Below are 19384 nucleotides of genomic sequence, written 5' to 3' on the forward strand. Positions count from 1 at the left end.
GCAGCACCGTACTGGGATAACTGGGGAGACACTGGAGTGGGGACCAGCCCCCCCCCCAACTGTCCCCCGGGGGTCACCCCCAGCTCTGGGCGGGGGCGGGGGGGGGCTACAGGGGGGACCCAGGTGTCCGGGCAGCTCCTCCCCTCCCCCTGCCAAGCCGTGGGGTCAGCGGGGGGGGGGGGGGGCGGATGCCGGGGTCCCCTGACACCCCCGCAGTGGGGGGGGGGTCAGGAGGGGGCACCCCCCGGCCCGGACACCTGGGTTCCCAGCGCTCGGCCAGGACCCCCCACTGTCCCGGCCGCCTGCGTCCCACGACCCCGCCGGGGGGGGGCGGAGGGGGTTGGGACTAAGGGGGGGGGGGGCCCGGGGACACCCCCCCAGCACGACCGGGGTGGGGGGGGCGCGGGAGGAGCCCCCCCCAGAACGGGGGGAATCAGAACGGGGGTCCGAGGGGGGGGTCCGCGTCCCGGCAGGAGAGGCCGGAGGGGGGGATGGGGGGGCCAGTCCCGGCCGGGGGGGGCGGGGGGCGGGGGCGGGGGGGGCCGGCCCGGGCGGGGCCCGCGAGGGTTTTTCTCGGCCGCCGCCGCCGCCGCCCCCCGAGTGCCCCGGGCCGAGAGCAGCGACGGCAGCGCCATGGGCAGAGGGGTGAGTAGGGCCCGTCCCCCCCCGCGGGGCACCCCCAACCCCCCCACCCCTGCGGGCACCCGGCACCTGACCCTGGCACCCCCCCACGAGGGAGACCCCTCCCCCACCGGGGACACCCCCCCCGGGCACCCACCCGTGGGTTCTCCCCCCGCCGGGCGCTGCCCCTGGCACCAGCCCCCACCCACGGGCGTCCTGCACCCCCCGCCCCCCCCCCCACATACCGTGTGTGTCCCCCCCCCACCCCCCCGGGGTCCCAGTGCCACCCACCAGTGACCCCCGACACGCGTGGGCGCCCGTCCCAACGCCTGGGGGTGTGTCCCCCCCCCCCGCCTCGGGGAAGGAATGCGGGGGGGAGGGTCCCCCGTGGTGGGGAAACTGAGGCACGGAGCCGGTGTCGCCCCCCCCGCCGAGGAGCCCCCCCCGTCCCCCCCCCCCGTGCCCGTGGCCCCGTGCCCGCGGCTGCTCAGCGCCAGGGTCCCCGGTGCCGTGGCAACGGCCGCGGGGGGGCCCTGAGCCGGGGCTGGCGCCTCGCCCAGCACCCCCCGTCCCGCCGGGCCCCCCCGGGCCCTGGGCACCCACCCAAAAGGTGGGGGGACCCTGGAGGATGAGGGACAGGGGGTGTCCCCCCCCCCGGGTGTCCCTCCTGGCAGTCTGTGCCCAGGGAAATGCCGCGGGGGGGGACACACGCACACGACACCCACCGCCCTGTGCCACCCCCCCCCCCAAAATCCCGGGGTGCCCCTTCAAGTGTGACACGCCCCCCCGTGCAAAGCCAAAGTGTCCCCGCGGAGGTCCCCAGGGTCCCTTGGGGGGGTGTCAGGCAGCGGAGCCCCCCCCCCCCTCTCCTGGGGGTGCCCCGTGGCGGGGGGGGGCTGTGGGTGCCCCCCGTGTCCCCGTCCCCGCGGTAACACGACCCCTCCGCTCCCGGCGTTGTTCTTGGCACCGGGGCCGTTTTCCATGACCGCATCGGCCCCCCCCGGCCCCCCCCCCCGGCCCCACGCTGGGGCACCCGCCCCCCCCGTTCGCCCCCCCCCGTCCCCTGCCTGCTCCTGCCTGCTCCTGCCAACCTCCGGCCCGGCCGCCGCGGACGTGCCACCGGCCCTGCCAGCCCCGGGGGACCCCCTGCTGCCGGCAGCGGGGGGGGGACACCGTGTCACACACACACACACACACACACCCCCCGCCAAGGAGCGCGGGCAGGGCTCTGCCTGTCCCCTGCCTGTCCCCTGCCTGCGCACCCCCGCCTCGCCCTGACACCCGTGGTGCTGGTGGTGTGTTCCCCTCCCCGGCTCCTGGGGACCCCCTCGCGGCCACAGTGACCCCCCCATGGCCACAGTGACCCCCCCTCATGGCCCTGGGAACAACCCCACCGCCACAGTGACCCCCCCATGGCCCTGGGGACCCTCCCACAGCCACAGTGACCCCCCCCATGGCCACAGTACCACCCCTGTGACCACAGTGACACCCCCCCCCGGTCCTGGGGACCCCCCCACGGCCCTGGGGACACCCCTCTGACCAAAGTGACCCCCCCCCATGACCCCCCCCAGCCCTGGTGACCTCCCCACGGCCACAACCCTTACTGCCACCCCCCACTACCACGACACCCCCCCACCTTGGGGACACACCCCCCACCCCCCCCCCCGTGCCCACGCTGCCACCGGTGCCTGCAGTCCCCCCCGTGCCCACGGTGACGCCCCGCACCCTCGATGATGCCGGTGGCCACGGTGACCCCGGTGCTGGCGGTGACATCCATGCCCACGGTAATGCCCACGGCGAGGGCCGCGCCGGCCGTGCCCCCCCCCGGCGGCGCCAGCCCCGTGCCCACGGGGGGGTCCCGCGTCCCCAGGCCGGCCGGGAGTACTCGCCCGCTGCCACCACCTCGGAGAACGGGGGGGGCAAGAGGAAGCAGAAGGAGAAGGAGCTGGACGAGCTGAAGAAGGAGGTCAACTTGGTGAGGAGGGGCCGGGGGGCGCGGGGGCGCCTGGCGCTGCCACCGCCGCGGGGACAGGCGCGGGTGACGCGGGTGACGCGGGTGACGCGGGTGGCTGTGCCCGCAGGACGACCACCGGCTGTCGCTGGATGAGCTGGGCAGGAAGTACCAGGTGGACTTGTCCCGGGTGAGGCGGCCCCACGGCCCGCGGCCACCCCCGATGTCACCTCCAGCCCCCTGTCCCCTCCTGTCCCCAGGGGTGACACCCAGATGTGCCCCTGTCCCCGAGGGTGACACCTAGATGTGCCCCTGTCCCCCCGGGTGACACCCAGATGTGCCCCCGTCCCCTCCTGTCCCCCCGGGTGACACCCAGATGTGCCCCCATCCCCTCCTGTCCCCAGGAGTGACACCCAGCTGTGCCCCCGTCCCGTCCTGTCCCCCCGGGTGACACCCCTATGTGCCCCCGTCCCCTCCTGTCCCCCCAGGTGACACCCAGATGTGCCCCTGTCCCCTCCTGTCCCCGAGGGTGACACCCAGATGTGCCCCCATCCCCTCCTTTCCCCAGGAGTGACACCCAGATGTGCCCCCGTCCCCTCCTGTCCCCCCGAGTGACACCCAGATGTGCCTCTGTCCCCTCCTGTCCCCAAGGGTGACACCCAGATGTGCCCCTGTCCCCATGGGTGACACCTAGATGTGCCCCCATCCCCTCCTGTCCCCCTGGGTGACACCCAGATGTGCCCCCGTCCCCTCCTGTCCCCCCGGGTGACACCCAGATGTGCCCCTGTCCCCTCCTGTCCCCGAGGGTGACACCCAGATGTGCCCCCGTCCCCTCCTGTCCCCAGGGGTGACACCCAGATGTGCCCCTGTCCCCATGGGTGACACCTAGATGTGCCCCTGTCCCCTCCTGTCCCCGAGGGTGACACCCAGCCATGTCTCCATCCCCTCCCAGCCCCCCCGCCCCCTCCTGTCCCCATGGCCCCCCCCCCGTAGCCCCACATGTCCCCAGGTCGCCCTCCCAGACCCCCGGGGGGTGTCCCCTGGTTGGGACCCCCCACCCCATCCCCTCCTGCCCCCCGTCCCGGGTGGCAGCGTGTGTGTCCCCCCCCCAGGGCCTGACCAACGCGCGGGCGGCCGAGATCCTGGTGCAGGATGGCCCCAACGCGCTGACACCCCCCCCCACCACCCCCGAGTGGGTCAAGTTCTGCCGGCAGCTCTTCGGGGGCTTCTCCATCCTGCTCTGGATCGGCGCCATCCTCTGCTTCCTGGCCTACGGCATCCAGGCCGCCATGGAGGACGAGCCGGCCAACGACAACGTGAGGGGGGGGCACGGCGCGGGGGGGGGGCAGGGACACGGGCACGGCGCGGGGCACGAGCGGCGGGGGGGACACGGGCACCCCGAGGGGCACACGCAGCCCGGGGGGGCACAGACGTCGCTGGGGATGGGCGTGGGGGGGATTTGGGCATTGGGGGGTGCGCGAGCGTTGGGGGGGGTGCACAGGCATTGCAGGAGCACGGGGACCCTTGGGGGGGGGGGTACAAGCACCCGGGGGGGGCAGAGGCACCGTGGGCGCTCAGGGGTGACACGGGCACGTGCCCCCCGCCACCACGTGCCAGCTCTTGGGGGGTGTGTGGATGGGGGGGGGGGCACGCGGGGGGTCCCTCCCTGCCCCCCCGGGGTGCTGAGGTGCCACCTGGGCCCCAGCTGTACCTGGGGGTGGTCCTGGCCGCCGTCGTCATCGTCACCGGCTGCTTCTCCTACTACCAAGAGGCCAAAAGCTCCAAGATCATGGACTCCTTCAAGAACATGGTGCCCCAGGTAGGGGGGGGCAGCCGGGGGGTCCCGGGGCAGGTGGGGGTGCCCGGACATCCCTCAGGGTGCCCTGTGCCCCCCCCCCAGCAAGCGCTGGTGATCCGCGAGGGCGAGAAGATCCAGATCAACGCGGAGAACGTGGTGGTGGGCGACCTGGTGGAGGTGAAGGGGGGGGACCGCGTGCCCGCCGACATGCGCATCATCTCCTCCCACGGCTGCAAGGTGAGGGGGCACCCCTGGGCGCGGGGGCGGGGGGGGGGCTGGCCCCAGCCCGCCGTGACCCCCCCGTGTCCCAGGTGGACAACTCATCGCTGACGGGGGAGTCGGAGCCGCAGACGCGCTCGCCCGAGTTCACCCACGAGAACCCGCTGGAGACCCGCAACATCTGCTTCTTCTCCACCAACTGCGTGGAAGGTGGGTGCCCGGGGGGGGGTCCCTGCCTGCGCCGGGGGGGGGGGGCCCGGGGCTGCGTCACCCCCCCACACACCTCCCCATCCTGCCAGGCACCGCGCGCGGCATCGTCATCTCAACGGGCGACCGGACGGTGATGGGGCGCATCGCCTCGCTGGCCTCGGGGCTGGAGGTGGGGCGCACGCCCATCGCCATGGAGATCGAGCACTTCATCCGCCTCATCACCGGCGTCGCCGTCTTCCTCGGCCTCTCCTTCTTCATCCTCTCCCTCATCCTGGGCTACACCTGGCTGGAGGCCGTCATCTTCCTCATCGGCATCATCGTGGCCAATGTCCCCGAGGGGCTGCTGGCCACCGTCACCGTAAGGGCCACCGGGGGGAGCAGAGCGGGGGGATGGGGGGGGCACTGGTTCTGCTGGGCTGGCGCTGGTGCACCCAGCAATGCCCGGTGCCTGCTGACACCCGTGGGTGCCCTCAGAGTCCCGTGGGTCCCCTCAGAGCCCCATGGGTGCCCTCGGAGCCCCGTGGGTCCCCTCAGAGCCCCATGGGTGCCCTCATAGCCCCCCCTCGGAGCCCCGTGGGTGCCCTCAGAGCCCTGTGGGTACTCTCAGAGCCCCCCCTCGGAGCCCGGTGGGCGCCCGCTGAGCCCCGCGGTGCCCCCCAGGTGTGCCTGACGCTGACGGCCAAGCGCATGGCGCGGAAGAACTGCCTGGTGAAGAACCTGGAGGCGGTGGAGACGCTGGGCTCCACCTCCACCATCTGCTCCGACAAGACGGGGACCCTCACCCAGAACCGCATGACCGTGGCCCACATGTGGTTCGACAACCAGATCCACGAGGCCGACACCACCGAGGACCAGTCGGGTGGGTGGCTGGCACCCTGACCCCCCCACACCCCTCAGCACCCTGACCCCCGCTGAGCACCCCAACCCCAGGATCTCCCCTTTCCCTGCCCTTGCACCCAGATGTCGCTCCCTGGACACCCCATTCCCTGGGGAACCCCCTTCCCTGGGTCCTCAGGGCACCCCAGGGCACCTCTGGGAGTGTCCCCAGAGACGCTGGGGGGGCCCCGACGCGGCTGACGGGGCCACCTGTCCCCCAGGTGCCACCTTTGACAAGCGCTCGCCCACCTGGGCGGCACTGGCACGCATCGCCGGGCTCTGCAACCGCGCCGTCTTCAAGCCGGGCCAGGAAAACATCTCCATTTCCAAGGTAGGGGGGTGACGACCCCCCCTAGAACCCCCCGAGTCCTGCTGAGAGCCAGGGAGGTGCCTGTGCCCCCCCCCGGGTGCCCCCCTGAGCACCCCTCCCTGCCGCAGCGAGACACGGCGGGCGACGCCTCGGAGTCGGCGCTGCTGAAGTGCATCCAGCTCTCCTGCGGCTCCGTCAAGAAGATGCGGGACAAGAACCCCAAAGTCAGCGAGATCCCCTTCAACTCCACCAACAAGTACCAGGTCTGCCGGGCCGGCGGCGGGGGGCGGCGCGAGGGGGGGCCGGTGGGTGCCGCCGGTGCCAGCGTCCCCGCTGTGCCCGCAGCTCTCCATCCACGAGCGCGAGGAAGACCCCCAGGGGTACCTGCTGGTGATGAAGGGGGCCCCCGAGCGCATCCTGGACCGCTGCTCCCGCATCCTGCTGCAGGGCCAGGAGGTGCCGCTGGACCAGGAGATGCGGGAGGCGTTCCAGAACGCCTACCTGGAGCTGGGGGGGCTGGGGGAGAGGGTCCTGGGTACGTACCGGGGCACGGGGGTGGGGGGTGGGGACATGGGGGGATGGGGGATGGGGGGACACGGGGCAGGGGGATGTGGGGGGTACAGGGGATGTGGGGCAGGGGGATGTGAAGGGTATGGGGGGCACGGGGGGGGCACAAGGGACGGGGCAAAGGACGTGGGGGCGAAGGGACAGGGGGATGCGGAGGATGTAGGGACATGGAGGACGTGGCAGGGGCGTGGGGTGGTAGAATTTGGGGACACGGGATGGGGGGGGAGGGGAATGTGGTGTGTGGAGAATACGGGGCGTGGGACTGTGGGGACACGGGGGACACAGGGGACACGGGGACGGGGAGGTGCGGGGGGCACTGGTGATGTGGGGCACAGTCATGGGGGTGACGTGGGGGGCTGTGGCGGGGACGAGGAGTGCCGGGCGAGGGAAGGGGGTGTCTGGGGGTGCCCGTGGGCGGCTGCACCCCATCACCCGCTGGCGCCCGCCAGGTTTCTGCCACCTCTACCTGCCCCCGGACAAGTTCCCCCGCGGGTTCAGGTTCGACGCCGACGAGGTCAACTTCCCCACCAGCGACCTCTGCTTCGTGGGGCTCATGTCCATGATCGACCCCCCCCGCGCCGCCGTCCCCGACGCCGTCGGCAAGTGCCGCAGCGCCGGCATCAAGGTGGGACCCCCCCGCGCACCCCCTGACCACCCCCCCCCCAGCTCCCCCCAAGCAGGCGTCACCCCTCTGTGCGTGTGTCCCGCCCTAAGGTGATCATGGTGACCGGGGACCACCCCATCACGGCCAAGGCCATTGCCAAGGGCGTGGGCATCATCTCGGAGGGCAACGAGACGGTGGAGGACATCGCCGCCCGCCTCAACATCCCCGTCAGCCAGGTCAACCCGCGGTAGGTGCCGGGGCGGGGGGCGCGGGGGGGGCGGCGGCCCCCGCTGAGGCTGCGCTGCGCAGGGAGGCCAAGGCCTGCGTGGTGCACGGCTCCGACCTGAAGGACATGAGCGCGGAGCAGCTGGACGAGATCCTCAAGAACCACACCGAGATCGTCTTCGCCCGCACCTCGCCCCAGCAGAAGCTCATCATCGTCGAGGGCTGCCAGCGCCAGGTGCCCCCTGCCCTGTCCCCTGCTGCCCCCTGCCCCTCGCTGTCCCCATCCCTCTCCCTCTGCCCCTTGATGTCCCCATCCCCACACACCATGATGCCACCTTCTCTGTGCCCCTTGATGTCCCCATCCCCCTGCACCATGGTGCCACCATCTCTGTGCCCCACCTTGTCCCCTCCCTGTGCCCTTGATGCCCCTGTGCCCCTTGATGTCCCCTCCCTGTGTCCCTTGATGTCCTTGTGTCCCTTGATGGCCCCTTGATGTCTCCATCCCCACGCACCATGGTGCCACCATTTCTGTGCCCCACCTCGTCCCCTCCCTGTGCCCCTTGATGTCCCTGTGCCCCCTGATGTCCCCCTCCCCATGCCCCGCGGTGCCCCTTTCCCCCTCCCCCGAGGTGCGCTGCCCTTCCCGTGTCCCACAGCGTCCCCGTCCCTGTCCCCATGCCCCGCCCATGTCCCCCCCAGTGCCTGACCCCCGCCATGTCCCCAGGGCGCCATCGTGGCGGTGACGGGGGACGGCGTGAACGACTCCCCGGCGCTGAAGAAGGCCGACATCGGCATCGCCATGGGCATCGCTGGCTCCGACGTCTCCAAGCAGGCGGCCGACATGATCCTCCTCGACGACAACTTCGCCTCCATCGTCACCGGCGTGGAGGAAGGTCGGGGACGGGCCAGCGGGGACCCTGGGGAGGGACCTGGTGGGGCCCCCAGTGACGCCCGTCCCCGTCCCCGCAGGCCGCCTGATCTTTGACAACCTGAAGAAGTCCATCGCCTACACCCTGACCAGCAACATCCCCGAGATCACGCCCTTCCTCCTCTTCATCATCGCCAACATCCCCCTGCCCCTGGGCACCGTCACCATCCTCTGCATCGACCTGGGCACCGACATGGTGAGGACGGGGGGGGGACGGGGGGCGATGGGGGGTGCGGGGGGTGGACAGGGGGTGACAGATGCCCCCCCCCAGGTCCCCGCCATCTCGCTGGCCTACGAGGCGGCCGAGAGCGACATCATGAAGCGGCAGCCGCGGAACCCCCGGACCGACAAGCTGGTGAACGAGCGGCTGATCAGCATGGCCTACGGGCAGATCGGTGAGGGGGGGGCAGCGGGGGCGCCCGGGGGACACCCCCCAGCTGGCGTCAGGCACAGTGTGACCCCCGGGCCCCCGATAGTGACCCCACGGCACCTGCTCGAGGTATCAAGGGGCACCCCAGGACCCGCCGGTGATGCCAAGTGACGCCCCCCCCCAGCTGGCATCTGCAGCCCCGGGTGACCCCGGGGCACCCACTGGTGACAGTGGATCCCCCGCCAGTGACCCCCCCCGCCCCGCGGCTCTTGGGGTGCCACTCCTGGGGTGCCCGTCCCTGAGCCCGGGGGTGCTGATCCCTTCTCCGGGGTGCCCGTCCCTGCTCTGGGGGTGCCCGTGTGCCGATCCTGGGGTGCTGCTCCCAGGGGTGCTGAGCCCCAATCCTGGGGTGCTGATCCCTGATCCCGGGGTGACTGTCCCCAATCCCGGGGTGTCTGTCCCCAATCCCGGGGTGCCGCGTCCCGCAGGGATGATCCAGGCGCTGGGCGGGTTCTTCACCTACTTCGTGATCCTGGCGGAGAACGGGTTCCTGCCCGGGACGCTGGTGGGGATCCGCCTGGCCTGGGACGACCGGTCCACCAACGACCTGGAGGACTCCTACGGCCAGGAGTGGGTGAGTGGGGCCTCGCACGCCCTTGCACGCCCCTTGCACACCCCTCACACGCCCTCGCACACCCCTCACACGCACCTCGCGCACCCTTGCACGCCCCTCGTGCGCCCTCACACCCCCTCGCACCGGCTTGTGCGCCCGCCTCGGCACAGCTCTGCTCCGCGTGTGCTTACACACCCATGCACGTGCGTGTGCAAACCCCACCCCCCCCCCCCGTGCTCACGCACAGGCTTTGCACGAGCGCGCGGGCACACGCGGGCGTTGGTGAGTTCACAGGTGCTCCTGTGTGGTGGTGGAAGCGCGCGAAGCGGGGCCGGGGGGGTGTGTGTGGGGGTGTGTGAGGGGTGTGTGTGGGGGGGGGTGTGTGTGTGCACACGCGCGTGCGCTGAGCCGTGCCCCCCCCAGACCTACGAGCAGCGGAAGGTGGTGGAGTTCACGTGCCACACCGCGTTCTTCGCCAGCATCGTGGTGGTGCAATGGGCCGACCTCATCATCTGCAAGACCCGGCGCAACTCCGTCTTCCAGCAGGGCATGAAGTGGGTCCCCCCCAGCCCCGTGGGTGCCCCCCCCAGCACCCGTGGGTGCCCCCCCCAGCCCCGTGGGTGCCCCCCCACCCCCTTGCCTTGCACCCCCGCAGGAACAAGATCCTGATCTTCGGGCTGCTGGAGGAGACGGCGCTGGCGGCTTTCCTCTCCTACTGCCCCGGCATGGGGGTGGCGCTGCGCATGTACCCCCTCAAGTGAGTCGGGGGGGGGCGCGTCCCGGCCCTGCCACCCCCCCACCCATGGGTGCCCCCCTGCTAATTCTACCCCCCCCCCAGGGTTACCTGGTGGTTCTGCGCCTTCCCCTACAGCCTCCTCATCTTCGCCTACGACGAGGTGCGGAAGCTCATCCTGCGCCGCTACCCCGGCGGTGAGTGTGGGCCCCCCCCCTCCCAAAACCCCCCCCCGGGGGTGTTTTCCCCCCCCCAGGGTGGGCATCGCGCTCCCCCCATTTGGGGTACAACCCCCCCAAGCCCCCCACTGTGTGCTCTGCCCCCCAGACCCCCCTTTTTGAACGTCCCACAGTCATCACTGCCCCCCCCAAGTGACCCCTGCCCCCCCCCACGGGCACAGCCCCTTGAGCCCCCCCCATCTTGCTCCCCTGTCCCCCCCCAAAGCAGATGTTGTCCCCCAAAACCACCCTCGGGGCTGGCACCTGCACCCAAAGGAGTGGGGGTGTGTGTGTGTGGGGGGGGGTGTTTTTGGGGATACCCAGGGGAGTGGGGGGGGGACCCAAGGAAGTCGGGGGGGGGCACCCAAGAGGCATGGGGAGCCCCCAAGGGGGGGTTAGGGGGGACCCAGGGGAGTGGGAGGCCCCATGGGAAAAGGGGGTACCTGGAGGAGGTGGGGGGCACCCAAGGGGTGGGGGGGGGACACCCCCAGGGGGTGGGGGCACCCCCATCTGCCCCCCCCTAACGCCTGCGCCCTTGCAGGCTGGGTGGAGAAGGAGACCTACTACTAAGTGCCTGTGTGGGCCCCCCTGGCCCCCCCCGGTCCCCCCCCCCCAACCCTTGCACCCCCGTACTAACCCCGGGGGGACCCAGGAGTGCGGGGGGGGCACCCTCTGCTCCCCCCCAATGGGGCACCCAGACACCCCCACCCCCCCCACCCCCCCTTTCAGAGCAATAAAACAGTTTAACCCCTTCGTGCCCTCGTCTGTGCTGGGGGGGGCATGGGGGGGGGGGGGGGGGGGGATCAATAACCCACTGCCCCCCCCCAGCCCCCCCCGGGCGCCCCTTTTCCCTGCCTGGGTCCCCGTCCCACGATGGGGGGGGCTGGGGGTGCCCTGGCCGTGCTGAGTCAGCAGCGCGGGGCTCGGGGGGGGGCTCGAGGGGGGCGCAGGGTCCGGCCCCGCTCGGGTTTCGCCAGCGAGGTTTCGGTGTCACCCGGGGTTAAAAATAATGAGGGTCCGAGTCCGGGTCACCCGAAACCGGGGGGGGATGAGGGGGGGCGGGGACCCGTGTGTGGGGGTCCCGGGGTCCCACGGCCTTGTCTTGGGGGGAGAAGCCCCGTCCCCATCCCCGGGGGTGTCCAGGGGGGGGGTCTGACCCCCCCCCAGCCCGGGGGGTTCCGCTTCTCAGCCGTCACCGGGCCCGAGGGGGACGGAGGTGACAAAGTCCCACGTGTCCCGTCCCCCCCCCCAGTGGAGCCGGTGGCCGCGGGGGTGGGGGGTCCCCATCGGCCCCAGCCCAGAGCTGGGTCCCCCCAGTGTCGGGGGGGGGTGGGATGGGGGTACCCGCCCCCCCCCCGATGCCCCCAGGGCCAGCTCCGCTCTGTCCCTGTTCCCAACTGGGGACCCCGAGGCTGGAGGGGGGGGAGCGGCCACCCGGGGGTCCCCAGCACCCACTGGGGACCGGCCCCCCCGGGCCCCCCCGTCCCCGCGGTGTCCCTGGGCCGCGGCGCTGGTGACCCCAGGCTCGGCTCCTTATTTTTAGACCCCGGCCCGCCCCCCCCCCCCCCGCGGCTCCTCTTTCCTTCCTTAATCTGGAGCTGGAGCGGGCGGGAGGGGGCGGGGCTGAGCCGGACCATGCCCCCCCCCCGGGCCCTGAACCCCCCCAGGAGGGAGGAAAGGGGGTGCGGGGGGGGGTCAGGGTGCCACTGCCCCCCCCCTTTGTGCCTTTGCACTTTGGGGCTGGGACGGGGCCGTGTCTGTGTGTCCCCAGCTGTGTCCGTCTGTCCCCTCCTGGCAGGGCTGGAAGGGGCCGTGTCTGTCCGTGTGTCCCCCCCGGGCCGTGTCTGTCCGTGTGTCCCCCCCCCAGGGCCGTGTCTGTCCGTGTGTCCCCCCCCGGGGCCGTGTCTGTCCGTGTGTCCCCCCCGGGGCTGTGTCTGTCCGTGTGTCCCCCCCCGGGCCGTGTCTGTCCGTGTGTCCCCCCCCGGGTCCGTGTCTGTCCGTGTGTCCCCCCCGGGCCGTGTCTGTCCGTGTGTCCCCCCCCCAGGGCCGTGTCTGTCCGTGTGTCCCCCCCCGGGGCCGTGTCTGTCCGTGTGTCCCCCCCGGGGCTGTGTCTGTCCGTGTGTCCCCCCCCGGGGCCGTGTCTGTCCGTGTGTCCCCCCCGGGGCTGTGTCTGTCCGTGTGTCCCCCCCCGGGCCGTGTCTGTCCGTGTGTCCCCCCCCGGGGCCGTGTCTGTCCGTGTGTCCCCCCCGGGGCTGTGTCTGTCCGTGTGTCCCCCCCCGGGGCCGTGTCTGTCCGTGTGTCCCCCCCGGGGCTGTGTCTGTCCGTGTGTCCCCCCCCGGGCCGTGTCTGTCCGTGTGTCCCCCCCCCAGGGCCGTGTCTGTCCGTGTGTCCCCCCCCGGGGCCGTGTCTGTCCGTGTGTCCCCCCCGGGCCAGGCAGGGGCTGTGTGTCCGTCCCCTGCGCTGGGGCTGTTGGTCCCATCTGGGCTGTGTCTGTCTGTCCGTCCTGGGACGCGTCTGTCTGTCCCCCTCGGGCTGTTGTCCGTCCCAGGAGCTGTCTGTCTGTTCCCGGGGGCTGTCTGTCCATCCCTGCTTGTCCGTGAGTCCCATCCCCATCTGTCCGTCTGTCCATCCCTGTCTGTCCGGGCCCATCCCTGTCCGTGCTCCGTGGGGGCTCTGGGGGTGGGTGCTGGCGCTGCTGGTTCTGGGGACCGGCCCCCCCCACACCTGCCCCGGCCACAGGTTGCCATGGGAGGTGGTTGCCACGGGGAGGCGGTTGCCATGGGTACAGGTTGCCAGGGGAGGTGGTTGCCATGGGGACAGGTTGCCATGGGGAGGTGGTTGTCATGGGGAGGTGGTTGCCATGGGGAGGTGGTTGGCATGGGGACAGGTTGCCATGGGGAGGTGGTTGCCATGGGGACAGGTTGCCATGGGGAGGTGGTTGGCATGGGGACAGGTTGCTATGGGGAGGTGGTTGCCATGGGGAGGTGGTTGCCATGGGGAGAGGTTGCCATGGGGAGGTGGTTGCCATGGGGACAGGTTGCCATGGGGAGGTGGTTGCCATGGGGACAGGTTGCTGGGGAGGTGGTTGCCATGGGGAGGTGGTTGCCATGGGGAGGCGGTTGCCATGGGGACAGGTTGCCATGGGGACAGGTTGCCGGGGAGGTGACTACCAGGGCAGCCGCAGCCTCGGGGATGGGGATTCCCGGGGCCGGGACCCCCCCGGTGCTCAGTGAGGCCCGAGCCCCTCCACCTCCTGCCCCCCCCCCCCAGCACTTTGCCCCTGGGGCGCCCGGGGGTCCCGCGGGGGGGGCAGGGCAGGGTTAAGGCCCGGGCGCTGCCGGGATGTTCCAAAGCCTTAATCCCCCCCCGGATCAACCGCCCCCCCCCGCCGCGGCCTCAATTCCGCGGGAGATGGGGGGACCCTCCGCGCCCCCCCCCCCCGCGGTGTCAGCGCTGTCGGGGGGCTCAGCCCCGGCCCTGTGCCCCCCCCCCCGAGCCAGCCCGGCGGTCCTGCCCCCCTCCCACTGAGCAGCCCCCCCACCAGCACAGCAGAGCCGGGGGGGGGCAGCTCGGGGGTGGGTTTTGGGGTGCCCCTCACCCCCCCCATCTCACGGGGCCACTCAAACCCGAGAGCACGTGGGGGGGGGGGGGGGGAGGGATGGGGGGGTCCTGCCTCCATCACTTTGACCCCCCCGGGAGCCCCCCACCCCCCCCACTGGTGGCACCGGCTCGTGTGTCCCCCCCCCCCCCAGGAGGATGACACGGGCGGGATCCACATTGTGGCCTTTGCAGAGGAGGATGATCCGGGTGAGGGGGGGTCCGGGGGCTCAGGGGGGGTCCTGGGGGGGGTTCTGGAGCCCCTCACCCCTTCCCCCCGCCCCCCTTCCCCCCCAGTTCCTGGGGATCCTGAGGGAACCTGTCCTGTCCCCACGGGTGCCCCCCCCCAGCCTGGGTGTCCCCCGATGTGGCTTTTTCCTGACGGGGGTCCCCGTGGGGTGGCGGGGGGGGAGGAGCCACCCAGCCAGGCCCCGCCCACTCGGCCCCGCCCCGTTAAGTCCCGCCCCCCCCCCCCCCCCCCCCCCCCCCCGCGCCCCGCCGCCTCAGAGCGGCAGCACCGAGACACCGAGCGGCCGCACCGGCACCGCCACCGCCACCGGCACCGCCCCAGCCGGCCGGTAAGTGCGGGGCGACGCGGGAAAGGGCCCCCCCCATCCCCCACCCCCTCCCCAAACCTCCCCGGGACCGGGATCGGGACCGGGACCGGGTGGAGGCGGCGGCCGCCGCCTCCACCCGGTCCCGGTTCCCGATCCCGGTCCCGTCAGCCGGGCGGGGGGGGCGCGGTAGTTGACCCCCCCCCTCCCCGCTAGTAGCCCCCCCCAACTCGATAAAAAGCACTGCCCCCCCCCCCGTGATGCCCCGCCCGTGCCCAGGAAGGGGTTAACCACCCCGGTGTTCCCGGGGGGTGCCAGGACCCCCCCCCCCCCAATACCGACCCCCCCCCCCCCCCCCGCCGCGGGTCCCGCCCGCCCCTTTCACTTCCCCTTTCGCTCCCGTGGGGGGGCCCGAACCCGTGACCCGCGGCGGGGGGGCGGGGAGGCCGGTCCACGCGGTGCCACCCGGTCCCCACGCGGGACACGGGGTGTGTGTGTCCCCCCCCGTCCCCACGGTGCCACCCAGTCCTCCCAGTGCCGCCCAGTTCCAGCGGAGCACCGCGATGCCACCCGTTCCCCCCGGGGCAGGGTGTGCCCCCCCCGTCCACCCCCCAAAAACCCCCCCGCGGGTGTCCGGGGTCCTGAGGAACACGAGTGGGAAGGGGGGGTGTGGGGAGGTCACGCGCCCCAGGGCCGGGCTGGGCCCAACTGGGGCCAAACTGGGGCCAAACTGGGCCGTGGCGGCAGCGGAGCCGCCTCTTCCGCCCCGCGGCCCCGGGACGGGGAGGGCTGTGGCGGGGGGGGGGGGGGGCGGGCGGGGGGCCACGACTCATCCCCCCCCCCAATCCGTGCTTCGGCCCACGGAGCTTCCTCACGGCCCCGCGTGGGGAAAGGGCGGGGCGGGGCGGGGGGGGCACCCAGATGTGCCCCAGATGTGGGATGTGCGGCGCCGGGGATGCTGCTGCGGGCGGGGCGGGGCCGCCGGGGCGCGGGTGGGACCCCCCCTCCGGGGCCGCGGGGCCGGGGCCGTGACTCGGTTTCCCCGACGGGGGGGTTCGGGGGGGGGCGGGGCGGCCGCGCTGGTCCCCGCGGCACAAAGGCCCCTTGTCCCCCCGGGCTGCGGGGGGGGGGCGCGGGGGGGTCCCTCCTCCCCGTCCCGCGATCGCCGCCCACCCCAAAATCACGGGGGGGGTGGGAAGGGGATTGGAGGAGCCGCCCCCCCCCCGCACCTGGCCGGAGCGGGGCAGACAAAAGCGGGAAGGAACCGGCCCACCCGTGTCCTGCCCCCCCGCCGTGTCCGGGCCCCCCCGCGGCGGGATTAGGCACCCCCCACCCCCCCCCCCGCCCCCCGCCCGCCCCGTGAATGGGCCCCGTGGGGCCACGCCCCTCGTGAATATTCATGAGGCGCTTTGCATGGGAACAGTGAATGGGGGGGGTCCCTCGGGGGACGGGGGGGGGGGGGTCTGGGCATCCGCCCCCTCCCCCCCCCCCGCACACACCAGAGGGGGCGCGGGGGGACCCGCCGGGCCTGGGAACGGGCAGACGGTCACGGCGGGGGGGGTCCCCGCCCCCAACCCCCCCTTCACCCCCCCCCGCCCCCCCCCGCCCGGAAGGACCCGGCGTCCGGGCCAAGGGCTGAGTCATCGGCGGCCTTAAAGGGGCCGGACACGGGGGACACGCGTGTGCGCGGGGGGGGACACGCGTGTGAGTGTGAGCGTGAGCGTGAGTGTGAGTGTGAGCGTGAGAATGAGTGTGAGTGTGAGCGTGGGCGCACGCGCGGGCGGGGGTGGGGGGTGTCTGCGTGTGCCGGTCTCTGCGTGGGGTGTTGGGGGGGCGGGGGGGGGTGTGTGTGTTTACGGGTGTAGGCACGCGTGTGCGTGTGCGGGGGGGGCGGGGGGGGGTGCGCATGCGTGCACGTGCCGGGGGTGAGTAGCGGCGTGTCTGTGTCCGTCTGTCCTGTGTCATCCCCCACACACACACCCCGTGTGTCCCCCCCCCGTGTCCGTGTGGCCCGCGTGGGGTGCCCGGGTCTCCCCCCCCCCCCCGCCCCCCAGCACCCACGGGTGCCGGGACACGGGGCAGTCGGGTGTTGCCATCGCCACGGCAACCGCATCCTCGGGGTGGGTGGCAGCCGTCGCCATGGCAACTGAGGCGCAACAGGAGATGGGGGACAGAGCGTGACCCACCCCCAGCCCTGACCCCCCCCCCCCCCAACACCCACCCGGGCCTGTCTCCCGGGGGCCACCCCCACCCGGCGCCCCCCACCCCCCCCAGAGCCACTGGGGAGGGGTGGGGGGGTGTGAGTGTGCAAGGTGTGGGGGGGTGTCTGTGCCGGGGGGGGGGTCACACCGTGCGATGGGGGGTCTGTGCGAGGGCAGAATGCAAAGAGGGGGGGTCCCTGCACAGCCGGGGTGCGCGTGGAAGTGGCACCGTGCGATGGGGGGGGGGGGGGGGGTGTTTGTGCAAGGCCAGAGCGCGTGTGCCGGGGGGGGGGGGCAGGGGGGGTCACACGGAGCAGAGCGGCCGCCGCCAGCGCCCGGCGGGTCCCCCCGTCCCTGTCACATCCCGTGAGCGTCACATGAGTCACGGGCCAGCGGAGCCCGGCTGGCGCCGCGGCGGTGGGGCGGGGGGTGTGGGGGGGCAGCGGCTGAGGCCGGGCAGCTCGTGACGCGGGTGGTGCCCAGCCATGGCCGAGTACCGCAGTCTGCTGGAGGAGCTGGCGCAGAACATCACGGCCGAGGACCTGGAGCAGCTGAAGTCGGCCTGCAAGGAGGACATCCCCAGCGAGGAGAGCGAGGCCATCGCCACCAGCCACCACTGGTTCGCCTTCCTCGAGAAGCACAGCAAGCTGGACAGGGGTGAGCCCCCCCCCGGCCCCCCGGCCCCGGCCCTCCCCTGGGCCCCAGACCCGGCCACCGTCCCCATCGCGGCCTGGCCCCGGGGCTGGGCCCCATCCTGGTCCCCTGGTCCCCATCCTGGTCCCCATCCCCTCTCCTGGTCCCCGTCCCCTGGGGGGCTGGTCCCATCCCTGTCCCCTCATCCCCATCCCAACCCGACCCCCCCCCCCTCCCCTGTCCTGGTCCCCATCCCAGTCCCTGTCCTTGTCCCCTGCCCCGGTCCCCGTCCCTCTGCCTGGCCCTGTCCCCTGTGGTCCCCACCCCGGCCCCTTCCCCATCCCAGTTCCAGTCCCTGTCCCTGCTCCTGTCCCCCCCCCCCCCCGTCCCCTGTCCCACACTCTGGTCCCCTCGTTCCCTTCCTTTGTCCCCTCTTCCCATCCCCATCCCCTGGGATCATCGTCCCCGTGACCCCCCGTCCCCTGGCGCCCTTTGCCGTGCCACGGGAGGGGCCCAGCACGTGTCCCCGTCCCTGTCCCCCCCCCGCAGACAACCTGTCCTACATCGAGCACATCTTCGAGATCTCGCGCCGCCCCGACCTGCTGACCATGGTGGTCCAGTACCGCACCCAGGTCCTCAAGATCTCCGAGGAGGACGAGGTGGACACGAAGCTCACGCGCATCCCCAGCGCCAAGAAGTACAAGGGTGAGCACCCCCCGCCCCCTGCCGGCACAGGGACCCCCCCCCCAGCTCCGGGGCAGCGCCAGGGTCCCTCTGGCTCAGGGAGGGGGGGGACACGCTCCCCTGACCCCCCCATGTCTCGGCAGACATCATCCGGCAGCCCTCGGAAGAGGAGATCATCAAACTGGCCCCCCCGCCCAAGAAAGCCTGAGGGGGGGCGAGGAGGAGGAGGAGGAGGAAGGCTGTGCCCCCCCCCCCCCCGCCCTGTGTCCCCCTGCCACCTCTCCGGCCCCAGGGGTGCGGGCAGGTGGGGGGGGGCCAGCACGGTCACTAACAAAGTCTTAACGCCCCCCCCCCCCGGGGCCGGGGCGGCTCTGCGTGTGCGTGTGCGTGTGCGTGGGTGTGCGCGGGTGCGCGTGTTCGGGGGGGCGGGGGGCGCTTTGCTATTCCCAGGGCCCCCCCCCAACCCCGAGCCCTCACTGGGAGGGGAACAGAAGGAACAGGAACCCCCCCTCCAGTCCAGGGTGTGGCAGGGAGGGGTGACAGGCACCGGGACCACCCCCCACCCCAACGCCGGGGGGGGGACAGGGCTGGGGACCCAAGTGAGCGTCGCGGGGGGGCGCAGGGACGAAGGACAGGGCAGGTCGGGAGGGAGACGAGCGGTAGGGGTGAGCTGGGGGGGGGGTGTCTTTGCTGACCCCCCCAGGCAGGCTGGAGGATGGTGTGAGTTTGTCAGGCCTCAGCCCCACAGGGGTGTTGAGGGGGGGGGCACGTCTGCAGTGTGTCCCCCCCCGCCCGGGGGCTGCGGTGGGTGGGGGGATGAGGAGGTGACATGGGGGGGGGGGGGGCGAGGCAGTGGGAGCCCCTGTGCAGGGTGGTGATGTTCGAGGGGGGGACCCCAACCCCCCCCCCCCCCCCCCAGGCATTGGGGGAATCTCCACTGAAAAGACCCCCCCAAACCCCCAGTTTGGTTGGGGGGGCAGAAGTGGCAGCCCCCCCCCCAAACCAGTCAGACTGATTTGGGGGGGGGGGGAAGGATCCTTCCAGCATCCCCCAGTGCCATACTGGGAGGGAGGGGGCTCTGGACTGGGAAAACAGGCACAGCCCCCGTTAGTGTGTGCGGGGGGGGCGGGGGGTGTCTTTGGGGTTCAGCTCTAGCTACTAACCTGGGGGGGGGGGGCTAGCGAGGGGGGGCACTGGAGAGAGTATATGTTAATATATTTTATTTAATAAAAGCTAAAACCCGCAGAGCGCCTGTGTGCGGCCACCGGCTCTTGTGTCCCCCCCCCCTGTGTCCCCCCCCTCTATTTATTGTCTCCAGGACAGGGACCACGTTAATTTTCCCCAACAAACTGTGTCTTTTGTTGCAAAATGACTGTTTGGGAACCTCCCCCACCCCCCCTGAGACCCTGGGGGGGGGGGGGGGGGGGGAGGGGGAAGGGTGACACACCAGTGTCCTCCAACCCCTGGGGGGA

General features: G+C 72.7%; 2 protein-coding genes across 3 annotated transcripts; both read left to right on the plus strand.

Moving 5' to 3' along the window:
• Positions 1-598: 598 nt before the first annotated feature.
• Positions 599-10996, plus strand: LOC141936336 (sodium/potassium-transporting ATPase subunit alpha-2). Of its 2 annotated transcripts, none has more exons than XM_074853214.1 (23): positions 599-645; positions 2492-2596; positions 2703-2762; positions 3685-3888; positions 4278-4391; positions 4473-4607; positions 4682-4799; positions 4889-5157; positions 5460-5658; positions 5897-6006; positions 6114-6248; positions 6331-6520; positions 7002-7177; positions 7267-7403; positions 7466-7616; positions 8106-8274; positions 8351-8505; positions 8581-8704; positions 9168-9313; positions 9716-9846; positions 9948-10049; positions 10131-10222; positions 10785-10996. In XM_074853214.1, the coding sequence occupies exons 1-23, from the start codon at positions 634-636 to the stop codon at positions 10811-10813; spliced, it is 3063 nt and encodes a 1020-aa protein (XP_074709315.1). In that variant the 5' UTR covers positions 599-633; the 3' UTR covers positions 10814-10996. The 2 variants fall into 2 exon arrangements, with proteins under 2 accessions (XP_074709315.1, XP_074709314.1); XM_074853213.1 differs by lacking the exon at positions 599-645 and adding an exon at positions 2316-2405.
• Positions 10997-14337: 3341 nt separating this feature from the next.
• PEA15 (proliferation and apoptosis adaptor protein 15) lies at positions 14338-18259 on the plus strand. The gene is made up of 4 exons (XM_074852880.1): positions 14338-14418; positions 17079-17252; positions 17778-17933; positions 18056-18259. The coding sequence occupies exons 2-4, from the start codon at positions 17081-17083 to the stop codon at positions 18118-18120; spliced, it is 393 nt and encodes a 130-aa protein (XP_074708981.1). The 5' UTR covers positions 14338-14418; positions 17079-17080; the 3' UTR covers positions 18121-18259.
• The last annotated feature ends 1125 nt before the right edge of the window (positions 18260-19384 follow it).

Source organism: Strix uralensis, chromosome 32, assembly GCF_047716275.1.
Source record: "Strix uralensis isolate ZFMK-TIS-50842 chromosome 32, bStrUra1, whole genome shotgun sequence".
In the NCBI taxonomy this organism is placed as follows: domain Eukaryota; kingdom Metazoa; phylum Chordata; class Aves; order Strigiformes; family Strigidae; genus Strix; species Strix uralensis.